Consider the following 27,892-nt stretch of genomic DNA (forward strand, 5'->3'; position numbering starts at 1 on the left):
GAATTTAAATAGTATTAAAGTCTTCAGTTATTTATGCACTAAAAAGTCTCCATATTTCTAACAGTAAATAGGAAACAGCCCTATTTCCAAACAGTGTTAACTTCTGCTTCTTTCCAAAACTTACATTAAAAATGTGACTGAAATGTATTCAATACTGTAGTGCAATTGATGTTGTCGAAGTTCTTTCCCAGTGCCTGGAGACTGAGGGTATGAATAGGGGAGAACACATTGCAAATCTACCTTAGCAAGGCTGAGCACCTTTCAGCTTTTGGCCCTTCGGATAATGAAGGTTTTTTTAAAAAAAAAAATCTTTAACCCTTGATGGAGTTTATAGTCCTTCAGACACAGTAGATGTGCACTCTCTGGTTTGAGCTCCTGCTCAAAAGTGTAAGATGTAGCTGCAGATAGGGTGTCTTTGACTGGCTTCATTTTTGTGTGCCTGTTGTGCCCATTCCTAGATTTGGAGGTATTGTCACTCTTTTATCTTATTCACTACCTGATTAGATTACTGCAATGTTCTCAACATGGTTCTGCCCTTGAAAAATACCTGGTAACTTCAACTGGTCCAAAACAGAGTAGCTGCCTTAGGTTCCAGCATGCTTTAGGGACAATTCAAAATGCTGATCATCAGCTTTAAAGCCTGTGTGATCCAAGGAGACTTGACTCTCTATTATGACACCTGATCTACCAAACAGCCTCCCTTTGAGATTAGGACCTGACTTTTCCCCTGGGAATTAGGCTCAAAATGTTAAAAGAACCCAACTGGTATATCAGTTCTGTGAGTTTGTTACCTATTGTCTTGGTTTCCTTTTCTACTGGGTTATTTGTAATTGTGTTTCATTATGGGTTATTTATTTATATGATTGTGAGCTGGCATCAGAGTTATGTATTTTGGACTATACATAAGTCTAATCAGTTAACTTAAAACTAGACATTTCACAAAGAGTTCCAATATTCTCTAAGGCATGTGTCTTCAAACTTGGCCTCTTTATGACTTGTGGACTTCAACTCCCAGAATTCCTCAGCCAGCGTGCCTGGCTGAGGAATTCTAGGAGTTGAAAACCACAAATCATAAAGGGGCCAAGTTTGAAGACCCCTGCTCTAAGGCTATTCTCCAAGCCAAAAAAATCAAGGCTACATCTGAAATTCAGTGGAACTTGATTGCCAGAAGTGAAGCGAGTCAAAAAAGCTTAAGTACATCCCTACCCTAAGTATTTTTTTCTACTCTTAATCTCCTTTTCATAGTTAGCTAGAAAAAGGCTACCAGGGAAATGTTAGGTATGAACATTCAACTTATTACTCTGGAACTTGCTTGCCTCATATTAGCACTTCTTAACTTATTTATTACAACATTTCTACTTCTCACATTGCAAGGTTTCAAGGTTTCATTTTAATTATTCTTGCCAATCAACGTGATAAGATTTTTACCCAAGCTGACAATGTTTCTAGAAAGGACTTAACTTATTGCCTAGATGAAATCCAAATATACTTTATCTAATTTAATAGTTTCTTTTTGCTTTCATCTACTGATTTACATCAGGTACGAAAAATCAATCAAAATAACCAAACTTGTACTTTGCAAACACATGCTATTTAGTTCCTACATTGTTCTCCGATGATCTGAATTTAAGGAGCACTGCATTTGCATCAGGCTGATTGGTTGCATTAATCTCTTTCTGATCTCCTATCTATAAAAGCTGTCTAGCCAGATCAATTGTTAAAATCAGATTATTTATTGTGGCTTCATCAGCAGCACACTTAATTATCAAATCCATACACAGTCTATCAAAGAGATTTTTGCTGCACGCAGGAATCCAAATTCCAGATATCTGTCACAGATTATCAAGAGAATTATGTCAGTATAAACAGAAGAAGGCAGAGAAATCATACAATTAAATCAAGAATGCATGGTCATCAGTTTACTATATAATACCAATTCAATTCATCATGAAGATTAGCAAGAGCTTTCCATATGCTTCATATAGAATGAGAGAAGAGTTGTTGGCTCAATCTCTTCATTCCAGCACACAAAATACAATGCGGCATTGCAGTAAGTTTCAAAATAAAATGAAGTCAGCAGTGTATCTTAATTTTACACTACAATGTTCTTTCTCCTAAGTTTGTCTATTTGTAATTTATGTGTACAATTATTATAGGGATTTGTTAATTCAGCAGAAGAAACCTGTAGGAGTTTTTGAGATTATTCAACTACAATTTGTGGAATCCCTCAACCATAAAATATTAAGCAATCCAGGTACATAAATCAATTGTATGTACCTGGTGGTTCATATGGTTTTGATGATATAATAGTATACACAATTATGATTGGGAGCCACAGATAAAAATGTAATTATCCTGAAATCTTCCAAACAAAAAAGCTGAATTATTGCTAAATACAAGATAATCTTTTTGTGTCAATTTGCAAAGCACATTTTCTTATAAGTTTCATCTTGTATTCCCATTGTGCCCATTCTTGGGTAGAAGATTTTCAGACAGTCACTCAGGCCTTGGTCATAACATGACTGGAATACTGTAATGTGCTCTACATAGATGCTCTTGAAGATCACTCGGAAGCTACAGCTCATTCAGAGTGCAACAGTGAGAGCCATAATGGACATGTTATGTATGTGCAGTGTCCCTGTTGCTTTGAAGCTACACTGATCACCAGCTGGCTTCCAGGTACAATTCAAGGTGTTGGTTATCACCTTTAAAGCCCTGAATGGCATACACTCTGCTTATGTGAAAACTAACCAAAGACAGGTACAACCTAGAACTAAGGAGAAACTTCCTGACAGAACAATTAATCAGTGGAACAACCTGCCTCCAGAAGCTGTGAAGGCTCCAACACTGGAAGTCTTTAAGAAGAGATTGGACAGCCATTTGTCTAAAATGGTATAGGGCTGTGGTGTGCCACAAGTGGCACGCAGAGCCCTCTCTGTGAGCATGTGCGCCGTCACCCCAGTCCTAGGCCTTCAGCTGGGTTTTATAAAACCTTTTCGCTTTAGGCCTCCGCCACCATGTGAAAAAAAAATAAGCAGTGCCATCTTGTGGGAGCTAAAAAGCATTTCCTTTTTGGTGTTGACTTCAGATTCCTCATTCCCTGGATGGCAGTAGAGTCCTTTGGCTGTCCCCCACCCCCCCGTTTGATGTTATGGGGTCAGTTATTTGTTGTTGATGATGTACTTTTAGCCACCTAGAATCACAAGAATCGGGTGCTTTGAAATTGAAATGATAATAAATACCTTTTCGTGTATTTCCTGAGTAGATTGAGCATCACAGAATGCAACAGTAGCCAAGTCTTTCAAAATAGGCATCTCCACTGTACAATCCCTTCCATCTAGCAAAGCCACCAATGGACGAGGATGCAAAGGGCCATTCATTATTTGTGGACGTATACCTGGAACCAAATGAGCATAAATGTCAAAACAATACTAGCCTACTCACGTAAACAGAGAAACCTCATCTGAATCTGTATCAAAATGCCTTGGCTTTATAATGGTAAACTGATGCTACTTAATGCAGGAATTTATAGATCATCTAACAGTTTAATTGAAATTGTAATTCAGGGTTTACAGCACACAGAGAAGAAGCCCCAATGTGTTCAATAAAGCTTGCCCCTGGAAAATTATGTACAGAGTTGGACTTTTAAGATGGTTATGAGGACTCTTTCATTAGTTATATTCCCATTTGGAACTTCTGGGTTAGCTTCAGAAAAGATGGCACAAGCACTCCTAGCTTATTCACAGGAGCCTCAGATCTACTTCTCTGCATGCAAGGAATAACCCATTCTAATAAGATGCAAAGTGGAAGAACAGAGGTTATGTTCTGGCTTGGAAGATGGTTCTATCGAGTAATTACCCTTTGGCACTAGTACTAGATGGAGCCAGTACCACTTTTAAGCAATAAATAAAGACATAGACCACCAATTGGTTGTCTCACTTGTTCCAAGTTATTTTGGGTGGAATCAATTTTCTCTAAAGTCAACTTGTTAATGGAAACCCGTTTTAGAAAAGGGCAGTCTAGAGCACTTCTATTTGGGAAATATAGAAAAGTCAACATGGGAAGAGATTCTGCTGTTATATTAGAACTCACCATAATCCCTCCAGGAACCTTGTATATCTTTATACAATACACAACTTTGGAGGATGAGTCCCTTTGAACTGCGAGATGGGTAGCAAATAAAATTTGATGACAATAATAATACAAATCCTCCTCCTCAGTTGTCTATGCTATAAAGATACATGAACTCTCTTGTCAGTCTAATTTTAAGATCCTCCCATTGTTACCAAGCTGTGTTGCAATCTATTTTTGTTGTTAGTTCAGATATACATTTGTTCTAGCTGCCCAGAGATGGGTGGCTTATGAGATAGGTAGCTCTTGCTTGCGAGATAGGTGGCTCTATAAATTACATAAATAAATAATAAAGATGGCAAACATTTGTGTAGTGGTCTGTTCAGTTAGTAAAGAAAAAAGAAAAGAAAAACCTACCGATGTCATTTGATGATCACAAGGCAGTTTCCCTAATTTCTTTATCTGCGTATCTGATATAAATTTGTGTTGTCATTTCTTATTTGAGGTTGTTTTATGCTAATCATCTAGCGTGTATACATGCATTATATGGTCACTGACCAAAATAGGGTGATATTGAATGTAATGATGTTGTTAACTGGATCATTGTCTGATTTGATATAACAATGATAATCTAAAGTCAGGGCATACACACATATCAGCATTGTTTCTTGAAGCTTTTACAACAAATATTTTGGTACTGCTTGCCATAGAGAAAACAGTAGGGAGATTCAGAATTACTCAATGATTATGGCACGGTGATAGGGGAGCACAATGTTCATTTGTGAAATACTTGTATGTTGCCTGATCTTTTTTCTTTGTACTCGATTGTTTTAACTTAGGTTATGGGTTTCTTTCTGTATTTATTCTGTATGTGTTTGTAATTTGGTTGTTAGTTGGTCAAGTTAGGTATTTCAGATGGAGCCCTTTAATTTTTTTTAAATACCGTATATACTTGAGTATAAGCCGAATTTTTCAGCCCACTTTTTGGGCTGAAAAATTCCACTTCGGCTTATACTCCAGTCAACAAAAAAAACTTACCGAGGACTTGTGCGCGGCCGAGGCTTTGGTGCTTCCGGGATCGCCCGCACCTCTCCCAAGCCACCGCCGTCCGAGACCTGCCGAAGTTTGGGGAGGTTTGGGGAGGTGCGCGCGCACCTCCCCAAACTCCGCGCCTTGCCTGCCTGCTTCTTTCTGCAGCGGAAAGAAGCAGGCAGGCAGGGCGCGGAGGAATGGAGACTTGCCGACGTTTGGGGAGGTTTGGGCGCCTCCCCAAACCTCGGCAGGTCTCCGTTCCTCCGCGCAGACCTGCCGACGTTTGGGGAGGTTTGGGCGCCTCCCCAAACCTCCCCAAACCTCGGCAGGTCTCCGTTCCTCCTGCCGACCTTTGGGGAGGTTTGGGCGCCTCCCCAAACCTCGGCAGGTCTCCGTTCCTCCTGCCGACCTTTGGGGAGGTTTGGGCGCCTCCCCAAACCTCGGCAGGTCTCCGTTCCTCCTGCCGACCTTTGGGGAGGTTTGGGCGCCTCCCCAAACCTCGGCAGGTCTCCGTTCCTCCTGCCGACCTTTGGGGAGGTTTGGGCGCCTCCCCAAACCTCGGCAGGTCTCCGTTCCTCCTGCCGACCTTTGGGGAAGTTTGGGCGCCTCCCCAAACCTCGGCAGGTCTCCGTTCCTCCTGCCGACCTTTGGGGAGGTTTGGGCGCCTCCCCAAACCTCCCCAGGTCTCCGTTCCTCCTGCCGACCTTTGGGGAGGTTTGGGCGCCTCCCCAAACCTCCCCAGGTCTCCGTTCCTCCTGCCGACCTTTGGGGAGGTTTGGGCGCCTCCCCAAACCTCGGCAGGTCTCCGTTCCTGTTTGGGGAGGTTTGGGCGCCTCCCCAAACCTCCCCAAACCTCGGCAGGTCTCCGTTCCTCCGCGCAGACCTGCCGACCTTTGGGGAGGTTTGGGCGCCTCCCCAAACGTCCCCAAACCTCGGCAGGTCTCCGTTCCTGTTTGGGGAGGTTTGGGCGCCTCCCCAAACCTCGGCAGGTCTCCGTTCCTCCGCGCAGACCTGCCGACCTTTGGGGAGGTTTGGGCGCCTCCCCAAACGTCCCCAAACCTCGGCAGGTCTCCGTTCCTGTTTGGGGAGGTTTGGGCGCCTCCCCAAACCTCGGCAGGTCTCCGTTCCTGTTTGGGGAGGTTTGGGCGCCTCCCCAAACCTCGGCAGGTCTCCGTTCCTCCGCGCAGACCTGCCGACCTTTGGGGAGGTTTGGGCGCCTCCCCAAACGTCCCCAAACCTCGGCAGGTCTCCGTTCCTGTTTGGGGAGGTTTGGGCGCCTCCCCAAACGTCCCCAAACCTCGGCAGGTCTCCGTTCCTCCGCGCAGACCTGCCGACCTTTGGGGAGGTTTGGGCGCCTCCCCAAACCTCCCCAAACCTCGGCAGGTCTCCGTTCTTCCTGCCGACCTTTGGGGAGGTTTGGGCGCCTCCCCAAACCTCCCCAAACGTCGGCAGGTCTGCGCGGAGGAACGGAGACCTGCCGAGGTTTGGGGAGGTTTGGGGAGGCGCCCAAACCTCCCCAAACAGGAACGGAGACCTGCCGAGGTTTGGGGAGGTTTGGGGAGGCGCCCAAACCTCCCCAAAGGTCGGCAGGTCTGCGCGGAGGAACGGAGACCTGCCGAGGTTTGGGGAGGTTTGGGGAGGCGCCCAAACCTCCCCAAACAGGAACGGAGACCTGCCGAGGTTTGGGGACGTTTGGGGAGGCGCCCAAACCTCCCCAAACGTCGGCAGGTCTGCGCGGAGGAACGGAGACCTGCCGAGGTTTGGGGAGGTTTGGGGAGGCGCCCAAACCTCCCCAAACAGGAACGGAGACCTGCCGAGGTTTGGGGACGTTTGGGGAGGCGCCCAAACCTCCCCAAAGGTCGGCAGGTCTGCGCGGAGGAACGGAGACCTGCCGAGGTTTGGGGAGGTTTGGGGAGGCGCCCAAACCTCCCCAAACAGGAACGGAGACCTGCCGAGGTTTGGGGAGGTTTGGGGAGGCGCCCAAACCTCCCCAAACGTCGGCAGGTCTGCGCGGAGGAACGGAGACCTGCCGAGGTTTGGGGAGGTTTGGGGAGGCGCCCAAACCTCCCCAAACAGGAACGGAGACCTGCCGAGGTTTGGGGACGTTTGGGGAGGCGCCCAAACCTCCCCAAAGGTCGGCAGGTCTGCGCGGAGGAGCGGAGACCTGCCGAGGTTTGGGGAGGCGCCCAAACCTCCCCAAAGGTCGGCAGGAGGAACGGAGACCTGCCGAGGTTTGGGGAGGTTTGGGGAGGCGCCCAAACCTCCCCAAAGGTCGGCAGGAGGAACGGAGACCTGCCGAGGTTTGGGGAGGTTTGGGGAGGCGCCCAAACCTCCCCAAAGGTCGGCAGGAGGAACGGAGACCTGGGGAGGTTTGGGGAGGCGCCCAAACCTCCCCAAAGGTCGGCAGGAGGAACGGAGACCTGGGGAGGTTTGGGGAGGCGCCCAAACCTCCCCAAAGGTCGGCAGGAGGAACGGAGACCTGCCGAGGTTTGGGGAGGCGCCCAAACCTCCCCAAAGGTCGGCAGGAGGAACGGAGACCTGCCGAGGTTTGGGGAGGTTTGGGGAGGCGCCCAAACCTCCCCAAAGGTCGGCAGGAGGAACGGAGACCTGCCGAGGTTTGGGGAGGTTTGGGGAGGCGCCCAAACCTCCCCAAAGGTCGGCAGGAGGAACGGAGACCTGCCGAGGTTTGGGGAGGCGCCCAAACCTCCCCAAAGGTCGGCAGGAGGAACGGAGACCTGCCGACGAGCCGCGGCCACACAGGGTATTCCTGTGTATTCAGGCTTGCAGAACGGCGGATCGGCTTATACTCGAGTCAATAACTTTTTCCAGTTTTTGGGGGTGAAATTGGGGGTCTCGGCTTATACTCGAGTCGGCTTATACTCAAGTATATACGGTAAATACTTATGTTGAAATAGTGAATCAGGCATCACTAAAAGCAATAAATCAACTCTACCTGATGAGTGTTTGTACAGGGCTTCCATAAATATCTATTAGAACACTGTTGAATTTCTCTTGGCTAAATATTGCACCTTGGAGATTAACATTTCTCAATATAATGCCCTTCATTTTTATTAGGACTATAACTCCCTATTGGGATGAACAATAGTGAAGTCTATTACTGAGATAACATTAATAAAAGTTATACTGAGCACAGTACTACTGATATCCTTCACGGAATCTATTGAGGATACTTCAGTTTGGAATCTTGCCTAAATGCCCCTTCTAGATCTAGCCATTTATTTATAGTCACTGACAATTGAAACAAGACATTTTGGAAGATCCATATCTAGATACTATGAAGTATCTGAAGTATTTCACAGACTGATATAAAGGCAAATCTTCAAAACTCCCTTCTGAGCATGGATATAAAAATAGCAAAAGCTATTTTGGAAAGTTCTTCTCTCTGTCATGCCTCCCTCCCTCCCTCCCTCTCTCTCCCTCCCCCTCCCTCCCTCCCTCTCTCTCTCACACAGTACCAGCAATATCTGACTCAAGGTCACTGTTTGATCACAAGACATACCAGTGATTACTTCAAAATTGTTTCTAAGGTATGAAAGAAACAATGACTTCAAACTATCTCCCTGTCAAGGCAGGAAAATTCTAGAATATTACAAACATGTCTCCTAAGATTATTGCTTTGATTTACTTTATTGTTCAGCACTAAAAACGAAAGACAATGAAAACATTTGTAGAATACAATCCATGTTTATAAGAAAGGGCTGGAGCTGTGATAGTTAATCATACAGAACAAAATCAAGAAAAAAAATCTATTCTAATTTCCTCTATTGTTAAACCAAATTATTACATTTATCAGTATATACACATGTCTTTTCTGCTGTCTATATTACCAACCAAAATGTGACTCTCTCAAAAAAGATGCAGTAAAATTTCCACTTTTCCTCACCACTGGCCACATTAGCTAGGAATAATGGGAATAATACTAACTGCAAGGCTACACATTATCTTGTATTAGAGTTAGATCAATTCATAAAAGGGCCTGAGGGAGCGAGTGCTTAGAGATGAAACAGCATGATATCTCCAGAATTGTTATATTGAAAAAAAATGTTTAAAAACAATTATTTGGATGTTTAAATTTAATGGACAATTGGATGATGCTAATTATTTCAGCTTGTCGGAAAGAGAACTTTAGACCTGAAGTAATAAAGAACATGCTGCATTAGTTCAAGAAAAACCACTGACAGATTTGCTGTCTAAAGATATATGAAAAATATATGTCCCTCTGTCAAAATGTATTATTTCAAATGATTCATCTGCTCCTCCTGAAGAGCTTTTAGACCAACACATACTATATCAAAAACGAACTCAGCACATAAAAAAAGAGAATGAATTGGTCCAAAGATGAAGCGTAGAGAGATATGTCTCTTAGGAGGACTTAACTAACATTGCCCATCCCTGTGAATGATTTTTGGTTGCAAGCTTAAACAGACCCACACAAAATGTGGTTTGGCATCTACTTCTTCAGACTTGGTAGTAATTTATTGGTGGAAAAGCCTCTCTTTTCTTTGCATCACTATTGAGAATATAGTAAAGACTAAACTATTCCTTCTCTAACAATAGTCCAAAATTACATTTTTGTCTTGGAAATAGTAAAGGAGCAGCAGCATTGTGCAAAGTATAACCAAACAGATAGTTCATTGTCTGCGTATTTGTAGTTTTCTTATAGAAAGCAAGCAAGGCAAAGAAAGAGCCAGAGAGATAGAAATGTGTGACTGTATTCAATGGGAACCATCATCAATAAAGAACAAGGTATCTACAATAGAAAAGAAATTTTCTGACTGGAATACTAACAAGCTGATATAAAACTGCTTTAAAAATAAAGGTGGTCTCTTCTTACTCCAAAGCCTTCCAATATCATGGCAGTTATCAGAAGCATTGTTCCAATAAATATTTTCTGGTGCTCTCAGCTCTTTATGGAGTTGAGCCAATGTTCCAGTGGGCAGCTTTTAAGGGAAAGAGTGGGAAAGCAAGGGAAGAGGGATGTCAAGGAAGTGCTTTCTAGCTGCAAGGAGAACTGGTCCACCCCAACTCGCAAGCTGCACAGCTGGTTGTGTAGCAGTTCAATACCTAAAGTGCTTTGGTTGTTGTTGCTGTTTTTTTAAAACACACACACACACACACACACACACACACACACACACACACACACACACACACACAGCCTGCTTGTCCTCTTTTGCTGCTTGCCACCCACTTGTATCCGAATCCAATGGCACCCCTGCCAAGAGAATGAGGGAGTCCTCTGTGGTAAATGGCAGCCTTTGTGTAGCTGCAAGACGGCTACTATCTCACCGAAACAAAAGAAGAGAAGCCATTTGCCTAATTCTTATTAATCTCACTTGTTTGTGTCACGCCACTTCTTTTTCTTAAAAAAAAAAAAAGCAGAGAAAGACGGTTTTAAACATCTCCTTTGACAGTATATAAAAAGTGAACTGAGGAGCAAGCCAAGCGTTTGCACAAACTACTCAATAGCAACGAAAGTCACTGCAGCTCGAAAAGTAAGGCACACTTTATTAAGCAGAGAAAACAAAACAGCAAATGGCCCCTTGCCTTAAAAACTTTGCCTCCACAATCTTCTTATTAAAAACTGTACAGGAAATAAAGGGAGAATGAGAACGAGAAGAGAGGAAAAGGATATAAAATACTACACCAATATTTGGCCAGCCGATTCTCTTCTTGACTACGAAGGGGGATCTTCAAACAAGCACCCCATGTTCAGAGCCACACAGTTTCAAGACAAATATCTTTCTGGACAAAAGAGGGAAAAGAAAAGGGTTTTGTCCCACTACAGAAGAATAGTCTGAAATTTGCTGAAGAAGTTATAGTTTATTTTATTTATTTTAATTATTTTAATTCCATTTATATCCCGCCCTTCTCCGAAGACTCAGGGCGGCTTACAAGCTTAGCAGTAGCCTTCATTCTATGTATATGCCTGCTTATTAGGACTTTCGCCCCCCCCCAAGCGGCATTATTAGAAAGTCAGCTTAATTGCCCCCAACAATCTGGGTCCTCATTTTACCTACCTCGGAAGGATGGAAGGCTGAGTCAACCTTGAGCCTGGTGGGACTCGAACCTGCACTAATTGCAGGCAGTTATCTCTGACAGCTCCAGATTCTCGCAAATACTCCCACAAGACTTTACCACAGCTTTTAACTAATCAAAGTTCTTTTCTGATGCTTGAATAAATCGTGAAAGAGCTATACCCCCAATAAATCTGACCTCCCATTTGACTTGTATGTGTGGCTCCTGAAAAATATATTTAATATCTGCCATGAGTAACACAATTTGATATTTAAAGTGAAACGTCTTCCAGTGATACATATACTCCACTTAGATTAGGACTTTAGCTGAAATGACAAGTCCTGACAGAGGGACAGACAAACACACATGCATTTTCTTAGATAACTTTACTGCTGTTTGCATGGTACATTTTGCAAATAATTGCAGAGCACTGTCTTGGCAAGTCAATATTTTCTAGAGAGTGGGAAGTGATTACCAAAATGTTACCCACACCCATTTGCTGGTAACATCCTTTTAAGAGGAAGTAGCAATGTTTAATACGTCTTTATCATGTTTAAAAAAAATAAAAGTTTAATAAGCAATCTAAATGTCATTTTCATATATTAGTGACTCAAAAATTAAACTTGAAGAGCAGAAAGAAATCAGGATGCAGGCAGTTTCTCCTGCCCCTTGTGAGGATCATATAAGTGAGCAATCAAACACTTCTAAATATTTTGTATATACGTTATATCTTAACTAAATTAATTGGAAAACATTGAGATATATGATGGGACAGAGTCATGCTACATAAGGTACAACATAATTTAAGAAGCTGTAGATGCAAACATTTTTGTTTGTCAAATATCTCTGTAACATTAGGTGGCATAATTATATTTACATCTGGACACAATCCAAATAAAATGAAGCATTTATAGTTACAATTAGGTTTTAGCTAGAAATGTTGTATTTTAATCTTTGAATCAATGAGATCTGAACTAAATAATAACAGCAAGCACAAACGGAGAACTCTCTTAAACAAGAATTTCTCTGGATAATTATTTTTAGTAAAGTATCTGTCTCAGGCAAAATGTTTGAGCAGATAGTAGCTAGACAATTCCAAACATTCTTGGGTTACATTGATTATATGGATCTGGGTAAGTCTAGCTTAATTCTGAATTAGCATGGCAAGGGTTTTGGTCACTGTAAATCTTCTTCAGAAGACGGCTAACAAGAAAGATATGTAAACCCTGCAATTTCAAGATCTCTGGCAGCTTTCAATACTACTGTTCTATCTAAAGATGGGGACAAGTGTGTTACATATTATGTGGTCCTTATCAGATAGTTTGCTAGTAGACTACTTGGTCTGTCACATGGAATGCACTGTACTACGGCAATATCACACTCGTTTTAATTCCGACTGTCATAAAAAAAATATAATCCCGGTATATGATGATGGTACTTAAGTTTAAGGAACTTCAGCAGCCCCTTGACAGAGAACATGCTTGACACAGAAGTGAGCCCTTGTTCAATCTTGGGGTTCCCTGTTAAGGAGATTAAGTAGTAAAGTATGTCTGCCTGAGAAATAAGGATCTGCTGCTCAGCAGAGGATTTATTAGTGAAATGCAAATTACTGAAAGATATGGAAAAGAAATTGGCGGAAGTGCTGTGGATATGTATGTCAGTACGGATATTACTAAACAGACAGTGTGGATAATGCTGAGTTACACAGAACAATGATCTGATAGTATACTTGTCCTTTCTTGAAGTATGCTGAAGCTATGTAGACACTAATGAGGCACAATAAATGGATATTCAAGTCTAGATACCAATTTGGGTGAAGATATTCAAATTGTTTGGCCCAGGGTTGCATTGCAAGGGACAGTTTTATAATTCTGGGAAACAATTAGATCTGCATTGTTATCAAAACTCAGTAATTTAGACCATAATCAAAACAGATGATGCCTCTAGGATTATTTTGATTTTATTATGCTCCTCTTAGAAAGATTAGCTAGAACTGTTGCACACAGCACTATATGAAAATCTTTTCATTCAGGTATCACAGACCTTGGTCTTTAATGCTGGAATTATTATTTGCTTTGTTTTTTAATGTTTTACATAACAATGTTTCTTTCTGCATGTAATAATCTTATTGCAGTTATCATGTACAAAAACTAGTTCCATGGCTTATTCCTAAGCTGTTCATCCACTAATGCCAGAAGAAATACCACTGGCCTCAATTGTTTATGAATCTTAAATACTTTGAATAATTGTGCGTATTTGAATTTTAAACTTTCAAGGTTTTTTTTTTACACTGCTTCAAATATGTCAAAAATTTTCTTTGTGTTGTTTTAATTTCCAATATAAATTTGAAGTGCCTTTATACATTCTGGATAATTTCTGTGGTGACATATACCAACAGTACATCATTTTATAAAAATTCTCTTTTAAGATTATAACGTAGTGTAAATCTCAAATCTTTCAGCCATGTATTTTCCCATTGTTCCATCTGTATATTATAATGAAATTTTAGCCCACTTTACCATGTATTTTTTTTATTTTTCTTCTATTTCAAATTTGAATAAAAGTGCCAAGGGAAGAGAATATATGTAGCTCAGAGTTGAACTGTGGAGTCCTTGACGTTCTCTGAGCTTGTGTGACTAGGGACAATTAGGTGTGCTTTCTAAATCAATCTTATCCATTTTATAAAGTTATCTCCAAAATTTGTATCTTCCAAAGCCATGATCAAGAAAGCTCAGTTCAATTGTCAAAGGCCTTTTCTGCATCTAAGAAATCATGGTGGCTTTTCTTCTTCATCATGTTGCTCCAAATATCCCCAAATACCTAACTCATTTCTAACATCCTTCTTTAGCTTTCTTTTAGGTAAAAGCTCATATTGATCCTCATGAATAAGTTCTTATGAAATTATTGTAAGCTAATCAGCTAGAATTGTTCTGTACAAATTGTAGCCATTATACAATAATGGTATCAGCCCATTCGATAGTTCTCGATTTATGACAATTGAAACCAAAATTGTCATTACTAAACAAAACAGTTCAGTGAGTTTCCCCCCATTTTATAACCTTCTTGCTACAGTTGTTAACTGAATCATTACAACTGTTAAGCTAATAACAAAAGAATATTAAGTGAATCTGGCTTCTCCACTAACTTTGCTCGTCATAAAAGGTGATCACATGAGGCTAGGACACTACACTTCCAATAACTGATTATAGCATTCCCAGAAATTCTACCTCTAAAACAACATTTCAGTGTGACATGATCTCATGATCCTGATATATCCAATAATAAGGTCATTAACTTTATTAATTTTGCTAAATATCCAGTATTATTTTTAGAAGAAGAGCAGAGAAGAGAACTAAGAGCAGCCAGTTGTGATGACAGTAATGTAATGGACATTAACATAATTTTGTTGAAAAGGGAAGAGAAGAGGGAGGGCATATTTGTCTAATGTACTAGAGTTATAAGGTTCAACTTTATACCTTCTTTCATTATATTGTTTTAATAACTGCAGGAAGGGGAAAATGCCACTGTTCACTTTTTGATGCTGCCTAACTTCAGAATAATAAGGGACTAATAATAATAAGAATAATAATAAATAATAATAAGGGACACGGTGCCTCAGTGGGTTAGGATGCTGAGCTTGTCGATCAGATGGTTGGCAGTTTGGCGGGTCAAATCCCTAGTGCCGCGTAACAGAGTGAGCGCCTGTTACTCGTCCCAGCTTCTGCCAACCTAGCAGTTCGAAAGCACGTAAAAATGCAAGTAGAAAAATAGGGACCACTACGGTGGGAAGGTAACAGCGTTCCGTGCACCTCTGGCATCTAGTCATGCCGGCCACATGACCACGGAGACGTCCTTGGACAAGCGCTGGCTCTTCGGCTTTGAAACGGAGATGAGCACCGGCCCCTAGAGTTGGAAACGACTAGCACGCATGTGCGGGGGAACCTTTACCTTTACCTTTAACTTCAGAATTCTAAAACAAAATATCTGAATGCTAAAAAGGAAGATATGAAAAACAGGACACAGATCATAATTGCCCCAGAAAAGAACTCAGATTCTGCAAAAAAATTCAGACATGGCATAGTTTTCTTCCTAGACTGTAACAATATACAGTAAATTCGCTATATTAAGTTGGTCATGTGGGGGAATCCTTTTATATTTTCTATTTCTTGCTGACAATTTAGCAAGGTGTAAACAAGCAAAACATATGTAAAGAAGCTACTTCCAATCTTTTCTTTCAGCAGTTACAAACACACTAATTACTATCTCCACATTCCCAAATTACGTATTATGGTTTCCATCTTCCCATAAGCAAACCTTTTTAATCAATATATTCCAAAATTACCAGTTCCTTTTTTTCATTTCAAGCAAAAAGTCCACAAAGGGTTTATATTTATAGTCTTTTATAAAGCATCCTCGCACCTTCTAATGTAGCACTTTTCAGTATATAGATATAACATGAAAGGAAGAAACAGAATGCTCCTGGATAGTGGAAAGGACAGGATTAAAAAGCTTGAAAAAAGCAACTCCAGAGATATCCTTTTTAGGAACCCCCAAAACCTAGTACAGGTAGTCCTCACAACCACAATTGAGCCCAAAATTTCTGTTGTTAAGTGGGACATTTGTTAAGTGGGGTTTGCCCCATTTTACGACATTTCTTGCCACAGTTGTTAAGTGAATTAGTTGATAAGTTAATAACCTGCTTGTTATTTCAATCTGGCTTCCCTACTGACTTTGCTTGTTAGAAGATTGCAAAAGGGGATCACATGACCCTGGAATACTGCAATGGTCATAAGTATGAACCAGTTGTCAAGCATCTGAATTTTGATCACGATTGTGCAGATGCTGCAAAGGTTATAACTGGAAAAACAGCCATAAGTGACTATTTTCAGTGCCATTGTAACTCTGAATGGTCACTAAATGAATTGTTGTAAGTCGAGGACTACCTGTACCCTTGTGAGAAATTTAGTGAATACTGTACTGAAAAATGTTTTTCTCTCAAGTAATTTTCTTTTTTAAATGCCTTGGCATTGTTACTATTAACTGGTTACTCCCCCAACGGTAATACAAAGAAATGCATACTGTTGCTTATAACATGAAATCAATATGACTGGCAAATGACTCAAATGCTTCCACTTTAGGATTAGATATAAGCCATTTTAAAATGATTATATGCAATTTTCAATAAACATATCCATATGTAGCACTAAATCAAAGATATTTCCCAATACTGGGTTCAAACTTTTAAAGAGACTGTGGCAATATCAAAACACACTGTTTAATTTGAGAGCGCTGAAAAAAATACTTATGTTTCAACCATAAAGATAACATTAAAAATTGTGCAAGTGCCTTTTGTCATTCTTGAAGGAGGCGGTGGTGAGACCCCTCCTCAAGAAGCCTGCCCTGGACCCAGCTGTTTTAAACAACTATCGTCCGGTCTCCAACCTTCGCTTTCTTGCGAAGGTTGTTGAGAGCGTGGTGGCGCATCAGCTCCCTTTGTTCCTGGAGGAAGCTGATTATCTGCACCCGTACCAATCGGGCTTCAGGCCCGGGTACAGCACGGAGACGGCATTGGTCGCGCTGGTGAATGATCTCTGGCGGGCTCGGGACAGGGGTTGTTCCTCTGTCCTAGTCCTATTAGACCTCTCAGCGGCTTTCGATACCATCGACCATGGTATCTTACTGCGGCGTCTCAGGGGATTGGGAGTGGGAGGCACCGTTTTACGGTGGTTCTCCTCCTACCTCCTGGGACGTTCGCAGTCGGTGTTGGCAGGAGGGCAGAGGTCGGCCTCGAGGCCTCTCATTTGTGGAGTTCCTCAGGGGTCGGTCTTCTCGCCTCTTCTGTTCAACATCTATATGAAGCCACTGGGTGAGATCATTCGTGGTTTTGGGGTTGGGTATCATCAATATGCTGATGATACCCAGCTTTTCATCTCCACCCCAGTGATGCCCTCGATGTGATGTCCCGTTGCCTGGAGGCGGTTCGGGCCTGGATGGGGAGGAACAGGCTTCGGCTCAATCCCGACAAGACTGAGTGGTTGTACGTGCCGGCATCTTGGGAAATTCAGATTATTCCACCTCTAATCATGGGGGGTGAGGTATTACCCCACGTAGATAGGGCTCGCAACTTGGGTGTCCTCCTAGATTCACAGCTCTCCTTGGAAGATCATACAGGAGCTGTGACTATGGGGGCCTTCGCCCAGGTTCGCCTGGTGCGCCAGTTGTGGCCCTATCTGGACCGGGATGCCTTGCGTACAGTCACTCATGCGCTCGTGACCTCTCGTTTAGACTACTGCAACGCTCTCTACATGGGGCTGCCCTTGAGGACTACTCGGAGGCTTCAGCTGGTGCAGAATGAGGCCGCGCGAGTGGTGGTGGGGGTTTCCCGATACTCCCATGTAACACCTCTACTCCGCGAGCTGCATTGGCTTCTGGTTGCCCTCCGGGTGAGATTCAAGGTGCTGGTAATGACCTATAAAGCCCTTAATGGCATGGGTCTGGATTACTTACGGGAGCACCTGCTGCCGGCATCAACTTCCCTTCGTCCAGTGCGCTCCCAGAGAGGGCCTCCTCAGGGTGCCGTCGGTCAAAGAGTGTCAACTGGTGGCCCCCAGGGTGAGGGTGTTCTCTGTGGGCGCACCAGACCTTTGGAACCGTTTACCGGTTGAGCTCCGGATGGCTCCTGACCTTCACTCCTTCTGCCGTGACCTAAAAACTTACTTATTTGAACAAGCCGGCCTGGTCTGATGGGTTTGGGGTATTTTAATACTAATTTTATTAATTTTATTGTAATTGGGCTATTTAATTCTTTTTTAATGTTTGTACATTGCATTTTATTGTATTTATTGCCCTGTACACTGCCCTGAGTCTTTTGGGAGAAGGGCGGTATAGAAATTATATTATTATTATTATTATTATTATTATTATTATTATTATTATTATTATTATTATTATTATTATTATTATTATTATTATTATTATTATTATCATTCCTTTAACTTTAGTAGCAATTGTTAAGTACAAGCAATTAAAAGAAAGTAACCAAAATTAATCTGTTATTGTCTTGCACCCTGTATCACACATTTCAATCTTCAAAGCAGCCTTAACTCTATAACAGAACAGGGTTATTCTTGACAAATTATGCACCATCTAAAGAAAATTAAATGTTTGTGAAATAAAAATTTATTGTTTATGGTTTAGGATTAATTTCCAGATGGTAAGAAGGAAATGAGGGTAGCCAATACATATTGTAAGAAGCATTTCTAAATAGCTGTTAGAGACACATTGAGGACTGTTTGTTTAAGACAAAGAAAGATTTTAAATAGTCCAAAAATAACCCTACTGACAGACACACAGATCCCAATTATTTATCCACTATGGTATTTACACTAGGATTAAAGAAATGCAAATACATAAAGGTGACATAACAGCTAAATATTTTGACTCAAAGAGTGCAAACAGTTCATTGGTTGGTTATCAGAGACACTTCTTAATGGCGGTTGTACCATTATGAAATTCACTCTAATTAACATCTACTTCAATAGTGGCATTAAAGATAAGCTGTGTATTTTTTTATTCTCTTTCCTAAAAAAGGAACAATAGACTGGTCTGCTTTATGTTCCACTATTTCCTTCACTGAAAACCTAGTCCCCAAAATGGTATAATAATATTCTGTCTAGATGAGTGTGCGTGTGTATGTGTGTGTGTGTGTATATATATATATATATATATATATATATATATATATATATATATATGTATATGTGTGTGTGTGTGTGTTTGTGTGTGTTAAGAATTTGTCAAGGCTTTTTGAATGCACCTTGCTAATTAACTCGTTATATATATTTGCTATTTCAGAAACGTTTTTTGTGTATATGCCATTTTTATTGCATCCTTATTACTTATAGAGAGAAATGATAGAGTACACTTGCTTCAAAAACTGTATTTTCAGAACAGAATGCATCATATGGTAGGAAAATTTAAGTACAGTCTCACATTTGTCCAACTGCTGTTTACAGAGATCCCCAGAGCCCTCTTTCAAGAGTAAAAGAACAAGTGTTACCCAGTATTTTATGTTCATCAATTCTTAGAAAACTCCAAATAGTCTGTTGACAAATATATAGCACACTAATGGACAATCTATGACAATAGCAACTGTTTCTATTAGCAAGCTGCTTTCAATCTTGCCATGAAAAGTATTGTAATGACTCATATATGTATTCCAATGTTACAAACGTGATTTTTAAAACCCCAGCCCTATGTTCATTACATTCAAGTAAGATCCTATAAGATCCTTTTCTTATTTACAAAGAATAAAAATGCTGGCATTTTTCTGCTTGAGTTTCAATAAAACACTAAGCAATCACAATGTTGGCACTTATTCTTTTTTTAATTTTTAGAATTTCTCCATTGTCTTTTCAACAGCTATGCTGTTTTATGTTAATCCAAACTTATTCGGCTTAAATATTTATTTCATTTATTTGCTTCAGATTCTATTGCTACTTCTTAAGTTCCAGAGTAGTTAAAGGCTGTGGAGAAATTAATTATGGCCCCTAAACCATAATTTTATAGGAAGCAGAACAAAGCTGATTAAATTGATATTAGTTATTATATTAATGCAGCCTCTGGAATAACAAGTTTGAATGTCTTATCTTACCAAACAAATGGAAGGTCACATTTAGTTATGTGAATTACTCTTCTATTACTTTAGAATGTTTTATACAGAGATTCTGACATACACCAGCAAATTCGTTCTATTAACCCCATCTTAAAATGTCATGAATTCAACAAATACAAAAACTGCATATATTAGGTACCTCAGAAATGTTTAACAAGAGTAAGTCACAACTGTCTTGTTGTTAAAAGTACAACAAAGGACTTTATACAGGTAGTCTTTGACAGTTCATTTAGCGACTGTTCAAAGTTACAGCGGCACTGAAAAAGTGACTTATGACTGTTTTTCAGACTTACGACTGTTGCAGCTTCCCCATGATCACGTGATCAAAATTCAGACACAGCTGACTCATATTTATGATAGTTGAGGTGTCCTGGGGTTAGGTGACCTTTGGATAAGCAAAGTCAATGGGGAAGCCAGATTCACTTAACAACCATGTTACTAACTTAATAAATGCGGTCATTCACTTAACAAATGTGGCAAGAAAGGTCGTAAAAGGGGACAAAACTCACTTAACAAATGTCTCATTTAGCAACAGAAATTTTGGGTTCAGTTGTGGTTGTTAAGTCGAGGATCACCTGTATACAACCTGGTCTGGTCTTGTTCTATTATTGTCTCATTTTGAACCGACGTAAGATTTTAAATTCCTTTTATTATTCATAATAATATGTGTTATTGTTTGACATTGTTTTAATTAGATTAGCAGAAAAACATAGAGGAAAATTTTAATCTATTCTTAGCCCCACCCTCTTCCCAATACTCCAGATTTTAAATAATGGACATTTTTTGACAAAGTGAGAAATATTACCTTGTGGAATGTCATTCACTGGAAAGCTGATGATGGGGAGAATATGCAGTGAATTCTTAATGCAACCAGCTGTAATATAGTTCATTAAAAGGACTTCAGTGTGCATTCATGTACGTGTGTGTGTACACCCATTTGAAGTACAGAATACAAAGGAACAAGTCAGCTATCCCTTTTAATGTAAGATACATGAAAAACTCCTTTTCATGTTGCCTAGAACCACAAATTTCAGGTGAACAACTTCCTATTTTTGCTAAGCTCAAAACGTCTGAATGTAACAAAGTATGCCTTCGTAATTGTTCCTTTTCTTGCCATCAATTAAAAATATGAGTAGGAAATCAACTTTTTTTTAAAGCTAGAAATCCTATAATCTTTTGCCATTGGGCTTGCTGACTGGGATAATAAGATTTATAGGCCAGAACATCTGAAGAACACCAAGCAGACCATACCTAGTTTTCCTCGCTAGTATCTAGAATAAACTTGAATAGACTAGAATAATCTTTATTGTCACTGTGTATCTCACAACAAAATTAAGTGCTGTCCACAATAATCTACTGATTTACATGAAATTTTCTAACCTAGCAAAATATTCATCTCCACCATTGTATCATTCTATTGCTGGTAATGCAGGTAGTCCTCAACTTATGACCACAATAGAGCCCAAAATTTAGGTTGTTAAGTGAGACCATTACTGGGCTTATGATCTTATTTCAGCTTTCCTTATTTTAGAGACCTTTGGCGGTTGTAAATGTAAGGATTGGTCACAAATTTACTTTTTCATCACTGCTGTAACTGTGAATGGTCACTATATGAGGCAGTTGCTAAACGAGGACTACCTGTAAAGATAAACCTGCAAGCAGCTCTTTCACGGCTTTTTCAAGACTTTTTTGAAAGCTTATCTGAAAACAGATTAACTTTCTATATGTGGTCTCTAAGAGGTGACTCCCAATTTGATGGCAAACTATGATGATCATCATAGGATCCTGTTTATGAAAAAGAAAAGTGATAAAAATGTCAAAAATGGTGCAAACAAAATTTTCAAACTCAAATTCTGGAATAAATAACCAGTACAGAGGAACTGAAAGTAAAACAGCTGTATATACTGTATATTTAAAACTGAAGGAGTCAGGAAAAAAATGAAAAAACAGAAGGGGCAAAAGCAGTAAACTTGACTTCCGGTTTTAAGGTTATCTTCTTTGTTCTCTTCCAAGACCTACAGAAAAACTCTTCCAAGACCTACACTGCAAAACAATGGCATTTCCAGTTTCTGGGTCTTTGACAGATCACTGACATGAAAGGATCTGATAAAAAGGAGTGAATAAAAAGCAACTGAAATGTGAATTAAATTGTGACGGTCCTCAATCTTTCTGAGCCATATTAGGAAAGGAAGAAGTCCTTCTGAAATTAACATCCAACAAACCAAACATGAAAATGGAGTTTCTGGCCTGAGCTGTTATACTCCTAAACAGGACAAAAATTGTCAAGGGTGCATGGTGATTAGGACCTGCAATTTTTGGTTCTATTAAATGACATTAAGTATGTGACCAGTATTTAACAAAAAAATATGGCCACAGTTGAAAGTACTAAAATATAGTGGGTATAAAAGCTTTTTTAAAAAACTTTGTTCTATTTTACCATTGTAGAAAATGAAGGTCAGTATCGATACAGGTGGAAGCCTGCCATGAATTTATCAATGTATACTGAAGCAGATGAAACTATTCCAGATGTGCCTAGGGTCATGAAATTGCATGGAACTATGCTTATGTAGTAAGCCTTTTTCCCTTAATGGTTTTCTATGTTTTATTGCTCTAATAAAATCCATCACTTATCAACCTTAGAACTAGTCATGTACCCTCAGGTTACTTGCAATTAACATACTCAAACTAAAATCCAGGCATTCTAAATCTGTAACACAAAATGAAATGCGGTGTGAGATCAGAGAATGAACAATTTAAATATAGCAGGGAAAAATTATACAGAGTATTCCTCTTTATTTTCATAAAAAGAAAAGTGGAATGACATTCACCCAGTGGAAAAATAACAAATCATGTAGATTGTAGCATTTCATTATTAATAAGATAAAAAATGAAATCTTCGACATTATTTCTTTGGAATTGTAAGGCCACCTAACTAGGTTTCAATATATTCAATTCTACAGTATGGGCAGTCCTTGACTTACGACCACAATTCAGCCTAAAATTTCTGTTGTCAAGTGAGTTTTGCCCCATTTTATGACCTTTCTTGCTACAGTTGTTACGTGAATCACTGAAGTTGTTAAGTTAGGAACCTGGTTGTCAAGTGAATCTAGCTTCCCCATTGACTTTGCTTGACAGAAGATTGCAAATGGATTATATGACCCCGGGACTCTGCAACCGTCAGAAGTATGAACAGTTGCCAAGCATCTTAATTTTGATCACATGACCATGGGGATGCTGCAAAGGCCATAACTGAAAAATGCTCATAAGTCACTTTATTCAGTGCCATTGTAACTTTGAACTGTCACTAAATGAAGTGTTGTAAGTCGAGAACTATCTGTATAGTTTTAAAGGAACTACAAAAGTGAAGTGAGACAAAATGCTTGACTGAATCTGAAAATCTTTTAATAATGTAAAATTCTGAGTATGACTTGAAAAGACTATATGAATAAATTTTAAGCATAATACTTGATATGCAATAATTGTGATTTCAATAGAAGAAAATATTATATTTACTCTGAATATTTTTGTTAGGAAAAACTATTATAATAAATTTTATGTATGGTATATTATTCTGCTATTGATTGCTAAAAAGGGCAGATAACTTTGTAAAATTTGTTGGAAAGTTAATTATCAAATGGAATTTTTTTCTCATATTTTGAGAGACTTGTACTAAACTTGCAAAGATCTGAATAAAATTCTGTGTTTCTGTGTGTGTTCATATATGCGTATGCGAGTGCTCTTACACACATAAGTGTATCTGTGTCTGTGTATAAGCATCCATGAAACGTCTTCTAGATGGTATTCTGGGGAGTAATAATTGAAAAAAGGCTGGATGGACTAGGAGAAAAACTGAATGAAAAAGAAAAAGCATTGTTTCATAGAGGGACTGAAGCCATGAAGCTGCTTGCAACTCAAGACCAACAGGAATAGAGACTTAGTGAAGGATGAATTTAAGATGACTATAATTGGTCCAAAACTGTGAAGTGGATGAAGTCAGAGAGTTATAGCTGGAGGGAGAAGGAAAGGGAGAAGAAAATTGAGAAGACTGAATAGATTGAAGGAGCAATGGTGGCAAGAGATTGGAATGAAAGGTTGGTAGGACTAGCTGTTGTAGGGATGAGGTTGGCAAGCATTGGACAGGAGAAAGGAGGAAGAAGGAAATAAGGAAGGTGACAGTGTAGGATGGTGACAGCCATGAGAAAATAAGGAAGATGAAAGGTCCATAATTGTACAGTGTAGGCAAAATGACCCTGACAGAAATATGCAGAAACTGTTATTTAAATAAAAAGGACTGAATACTTTTTAAAGTCCAGAACAGCAAGATAACAGATGCTGGGGTTTATATTTAATGATACATTATTGATTTTAATTGCTTTTAAGGATATTATATTTAGATTTTGTCAACCATATATTTATATACTCTAAATAAATAACACATAATAAAAAGTGAAACAAACAAATAAATCATGTGACTGACTTTAATTATGAACATCAATCAAGCAAGACTGATCCAACTCTGGCAGTAAAGGCATCTCCGCTAATCGGGTTATAGTGGTAAATTCAAGGAGAAAACGTTATGTTACTTTTGTTCCAGCATTTTTAACTACAGCCTCTCTCTTTAGTCTGAGCAATTTACAGAAGTATAAAGAATGGAGCCGCATAATTATTGCAGCACCATGGGTACCATATACATTGGTTAAATAAATACAACTGTCACAGCCAGCTGTAGAAAGAATGTAATTTTGCCTAATCATAAAACTAGGCAAACAAAATGTGTACGTGAACCAACTTAATTTTCATTTAAGGCTGAGGTACCATTTGATTGCCCAGATAAGTGGTAAAACCTTGTTGACCTTGGCTATAGGCTAGTTCAGGGAAGATACAAAATGCCTTGGAAAAAGCAGTTGTAAATCACTTCTGTATTACTGCGAAGAAATTACACAGACATGTCCATGAAGGCACCAGGAGGCACTCAACTCAAAGGAGACGTAACAGCTTGAACAAGACCTTTATTGTTTGCCCAGTCTGTAAAATATCAAACTTCATCTAGACTAGTTTTTGAAAGGCTAGCAGGCAGGGATTCCAAGAACTTGGCTTTTAAATCAATATCTTTTACTTCAGACAAGAGCAGAAAACAGGTATTTGAAGTATCTCTTCTCTTATTATGGCAACTAGGTACACTTATTTTTTAGCTAGAAATTTTTAGCAAAGACAGAAATGGTGTTTTATGATATACTGTTTATGCAGAATTTCATTTCAACACACTCCTACACAGCAGTGCTCAAGCCAACATCCCCCAGAAGTAAAAGTTTCTCAAAGCCGTGCAAGGAGAACAAAAAATAAGGAACATATTCTCTTTTCTTTGCTAGAGAAGCGCCTTGAGATCTCTTTTGACCTAAATCTTCTCAGACTGGGCTATAATTCTAGTGAACAGGTCACCATAGTTAAGTACATTCTGCACTCTCAACAAAGGGCCCAGTTGCATCCATTTTAACACATTATATACATTCCGCTGCTTGGAAAGGAAAGCTTCACCATTTATAGCAACTTGCTAGATGTTCTCACCAATGGAAAAGAAAAGTGCCTACAGGCTCAAGTCAAAGGGTTTTGCAAATTATTTCCTGTGGTGCTTCAATCTATTTTGTCATTAGATGAAAGAAACAAGCTCTTGAGGGGGACTGAAGGAAGAAAAACCAACTTAAGAGTTCATCAAAGCATCAGGTAGCAAACAGCAAAGCAACTCAATTCTATGGCATGTAATTATTCAGTTTATTTGTGGGTATGATTTTGTAGTTGCATGTATACATGTACATATAACTATTTTTTCTATATGAGCATTATATTACCCTAATATAGATTGCCCATTACTATCCATTAGATCCAATTTTTACAGCCCACATGTGGACATCCACTGTAGCAAATACAAAAATATAGACAACAAAGCGTTATTCCTAGCATGTGCAACTATATTCCTCTAATATTGAAAACATGCATTTCTATGTTAATTACAGGAACTGGGATAGAAATTTAATATTCAGGCATATTCAGGTTTATGAGATTAGAAACAAAAATGTATACTTCCAACTACATTAAATTTTGTGTACCTCAGTTTGGAGATGGTTGAAATATTGTATTTTAAAAACAGAGAGGGACAAACATGGGTAGTTATTATTGTTTTTTTTTGTACAGGAAAGGCAACTTAATGTTTGGGACATTCATAATTGTTCTAAAAGCTCCAATCTTGTGGTTTCCAGCTACTCACTAATCAAACTGAAAATCATTTGTCAACCATCAAACGGCAGAAGACAAAACCTCCTCTGTTTTAATAGTAGTAGTAGTAGTAGTAGTAGTTGGAAGGGACCTTGGAGGTCATCTAGTCCAACTCCCTGCTCAGGCAGGAAACCCTATAGCATTTCAGACAAATGGCTGTCCAGTCTCTTCTTAAAAACTTCTACTGTTGGAGCATTCAAAGGTTCTGGAGGCAGGTTGTTCTAACAGTCAGGAAATTTCTCCTTAATTCTAGGTTGCCTCTCTCTTTGGTTAGTTTCCATATGTTGCTTCTTGTCCTGCCTTCAGGTGCTTTGGAGAAATGCTTGAGCCCCTCTTCTTTGTGGCAGCCCCTGAGATATTGGAACACTGATATCATGTCACCCCTCGCCCTTCTCTTCATTAAACTAGACATACCCAATTCCAGCAACCGTTCCTTATATGTTTAACATTCAGAACTTCAAAAATACATAGGTAAAGGTGAAGGTAAAGGTTCCCCCGCACATGTGTGCTAGTCATTTCCAACTCTAGGGGCCGGTGCTCATCTCCGTTTCAAAGCCGAAGTGCCAGCGCTTGTCCGAGGATGTCTCCGTGGTCATGTGGCCGGCATGACTAGATGCCAAAGGCGCACGGAACGCTGTTACCTTCCCACTGTAGTGGTCCCTATTTTTCTACTTGCATTTTTACGTGCTTTCGAACTGCTAGGTTGGCAGAAGCTGGGACGAGTAACAGGCACTCACTCTGTTACGTGGCACTCGGGATTCGACCCGCCAAACTGCCGACCTTCTGATTGACAAGCTCAGCATCCTAACCCACTGAGCCACCGCATCCCTATTTCAAAAAAAACTTATTGTTATGCAAATTCAGAGAAACACACCAAGCCAACTGAGGTGAGGGATGTCCTAATGCAGGCATGTCAAACTGCTGGCCCGCGGGCCAGATGCATCATACTGAAACCGCACCCACCCCATTGCCGGCAATGGGGAAAAAGTCGCAATACATTGTGCGATGTTGTGAGTTTGACATGCCTGTCCTAATGCCTTCAAAAGCTGAAGGCCACCATCTTTGGCCTTGCACAAGACATCCAATGAGAGCTATTAACTAGCAACAAAATGTGAAATGATTCACATCCACCTCAACAGATTTGCCTTGTGCATGGATTGTGGCCCTATAAAAAATCTTTATAGCTAATGTGGCTCAAAATAGAAAGCCTTCATTTTATATTAATGTGGGTCAGAATATAAAGTCTGGCTCTTATATTTCAATTTCCTGGATTTTTGAAGCATGAGTGGTAATTGGAATGATTCTATACTGTTACTAAAGAATTTCTAAATTGATTGTTCATTATATTAGCTCTTACAATGCACAAACATTATTTATTTATACAAGTACATGATTAAATTTAAAGTGTAAAGTTTATGATTTTTAAACCAGGTATTTTTGCAAACAGTGTTATCCAATGCTACTGAATTTTCAAGAGCCAGTATTAACCACAATGTTCCAGAAAAAACCCCTCTGTATTTGCAGAATTTTATAAACAGCAACAAAACATTATTAAAGTCAGAGATCTGAAATCAGATAAAGCAAAAAAAATAGTAAAGTGGTCACTTACTACTAAACCATTTGTTACTGTCAGAATCAGGTTATGTCCTTCTTGTCCTAACACTGATACAGTAACACTATAATTGCTAAAAAGCAAAATTTTGCAATTACATAGGAAGTTTCTGTTTTCCCCTCTTTTAAAAAGAAAATGTAAAAAATATCATCCGTCTGGCCAAACAATTTAAAAAATAAAGGCCAGAGAAAACT

The 27,892-nt window shown here is 39.8% G+C and overlaps 1 protein-coding gene across 7 annotated transcripts in view; it reads right to left on the minus strand.

Annotated features, from left to right (window-relative positions):
* Window positions 1-27,892, minus strand: part of CTBP2 (C-terminal binding protein 2) — a 234,130-nt gene that overhangs the window by 25,857 nt on the left and 180,381 nt on the right. For 6 of the 7 annotated variants that reach the window (XM_081328978.1, XM_081328975.1, XM_081328976.1 and 3 more), the window contains one exon: window positions 3,243-3,397. In XM_081328978.1, the coding sequence (XP_081185104.1) occupies window positions 3,243-3,380 (138 nt within the window). In that variant the 5' untranslated portion in view covers window positions 3,381-3,397. Of the gene's footprint in view, window positions 1-3,242; window positions 3,398-10,771; window positions 10,870-27,892 lie in introns of all 7 variants that reach the window. The other variant, XM_081328977.1, reaches the window with a different exon arrangement.

This window comes from Vipera berus (genome assembly GCF_964194415.1).
Source record: "Vipera berus genome assembly, chromosome: 5".
NCBI classification, from domain to species: Eukaryota; Metazoa; Chordata; class Lepidosauria; order Squamata; family Viperidae; genus Vipera; species Vipera berus.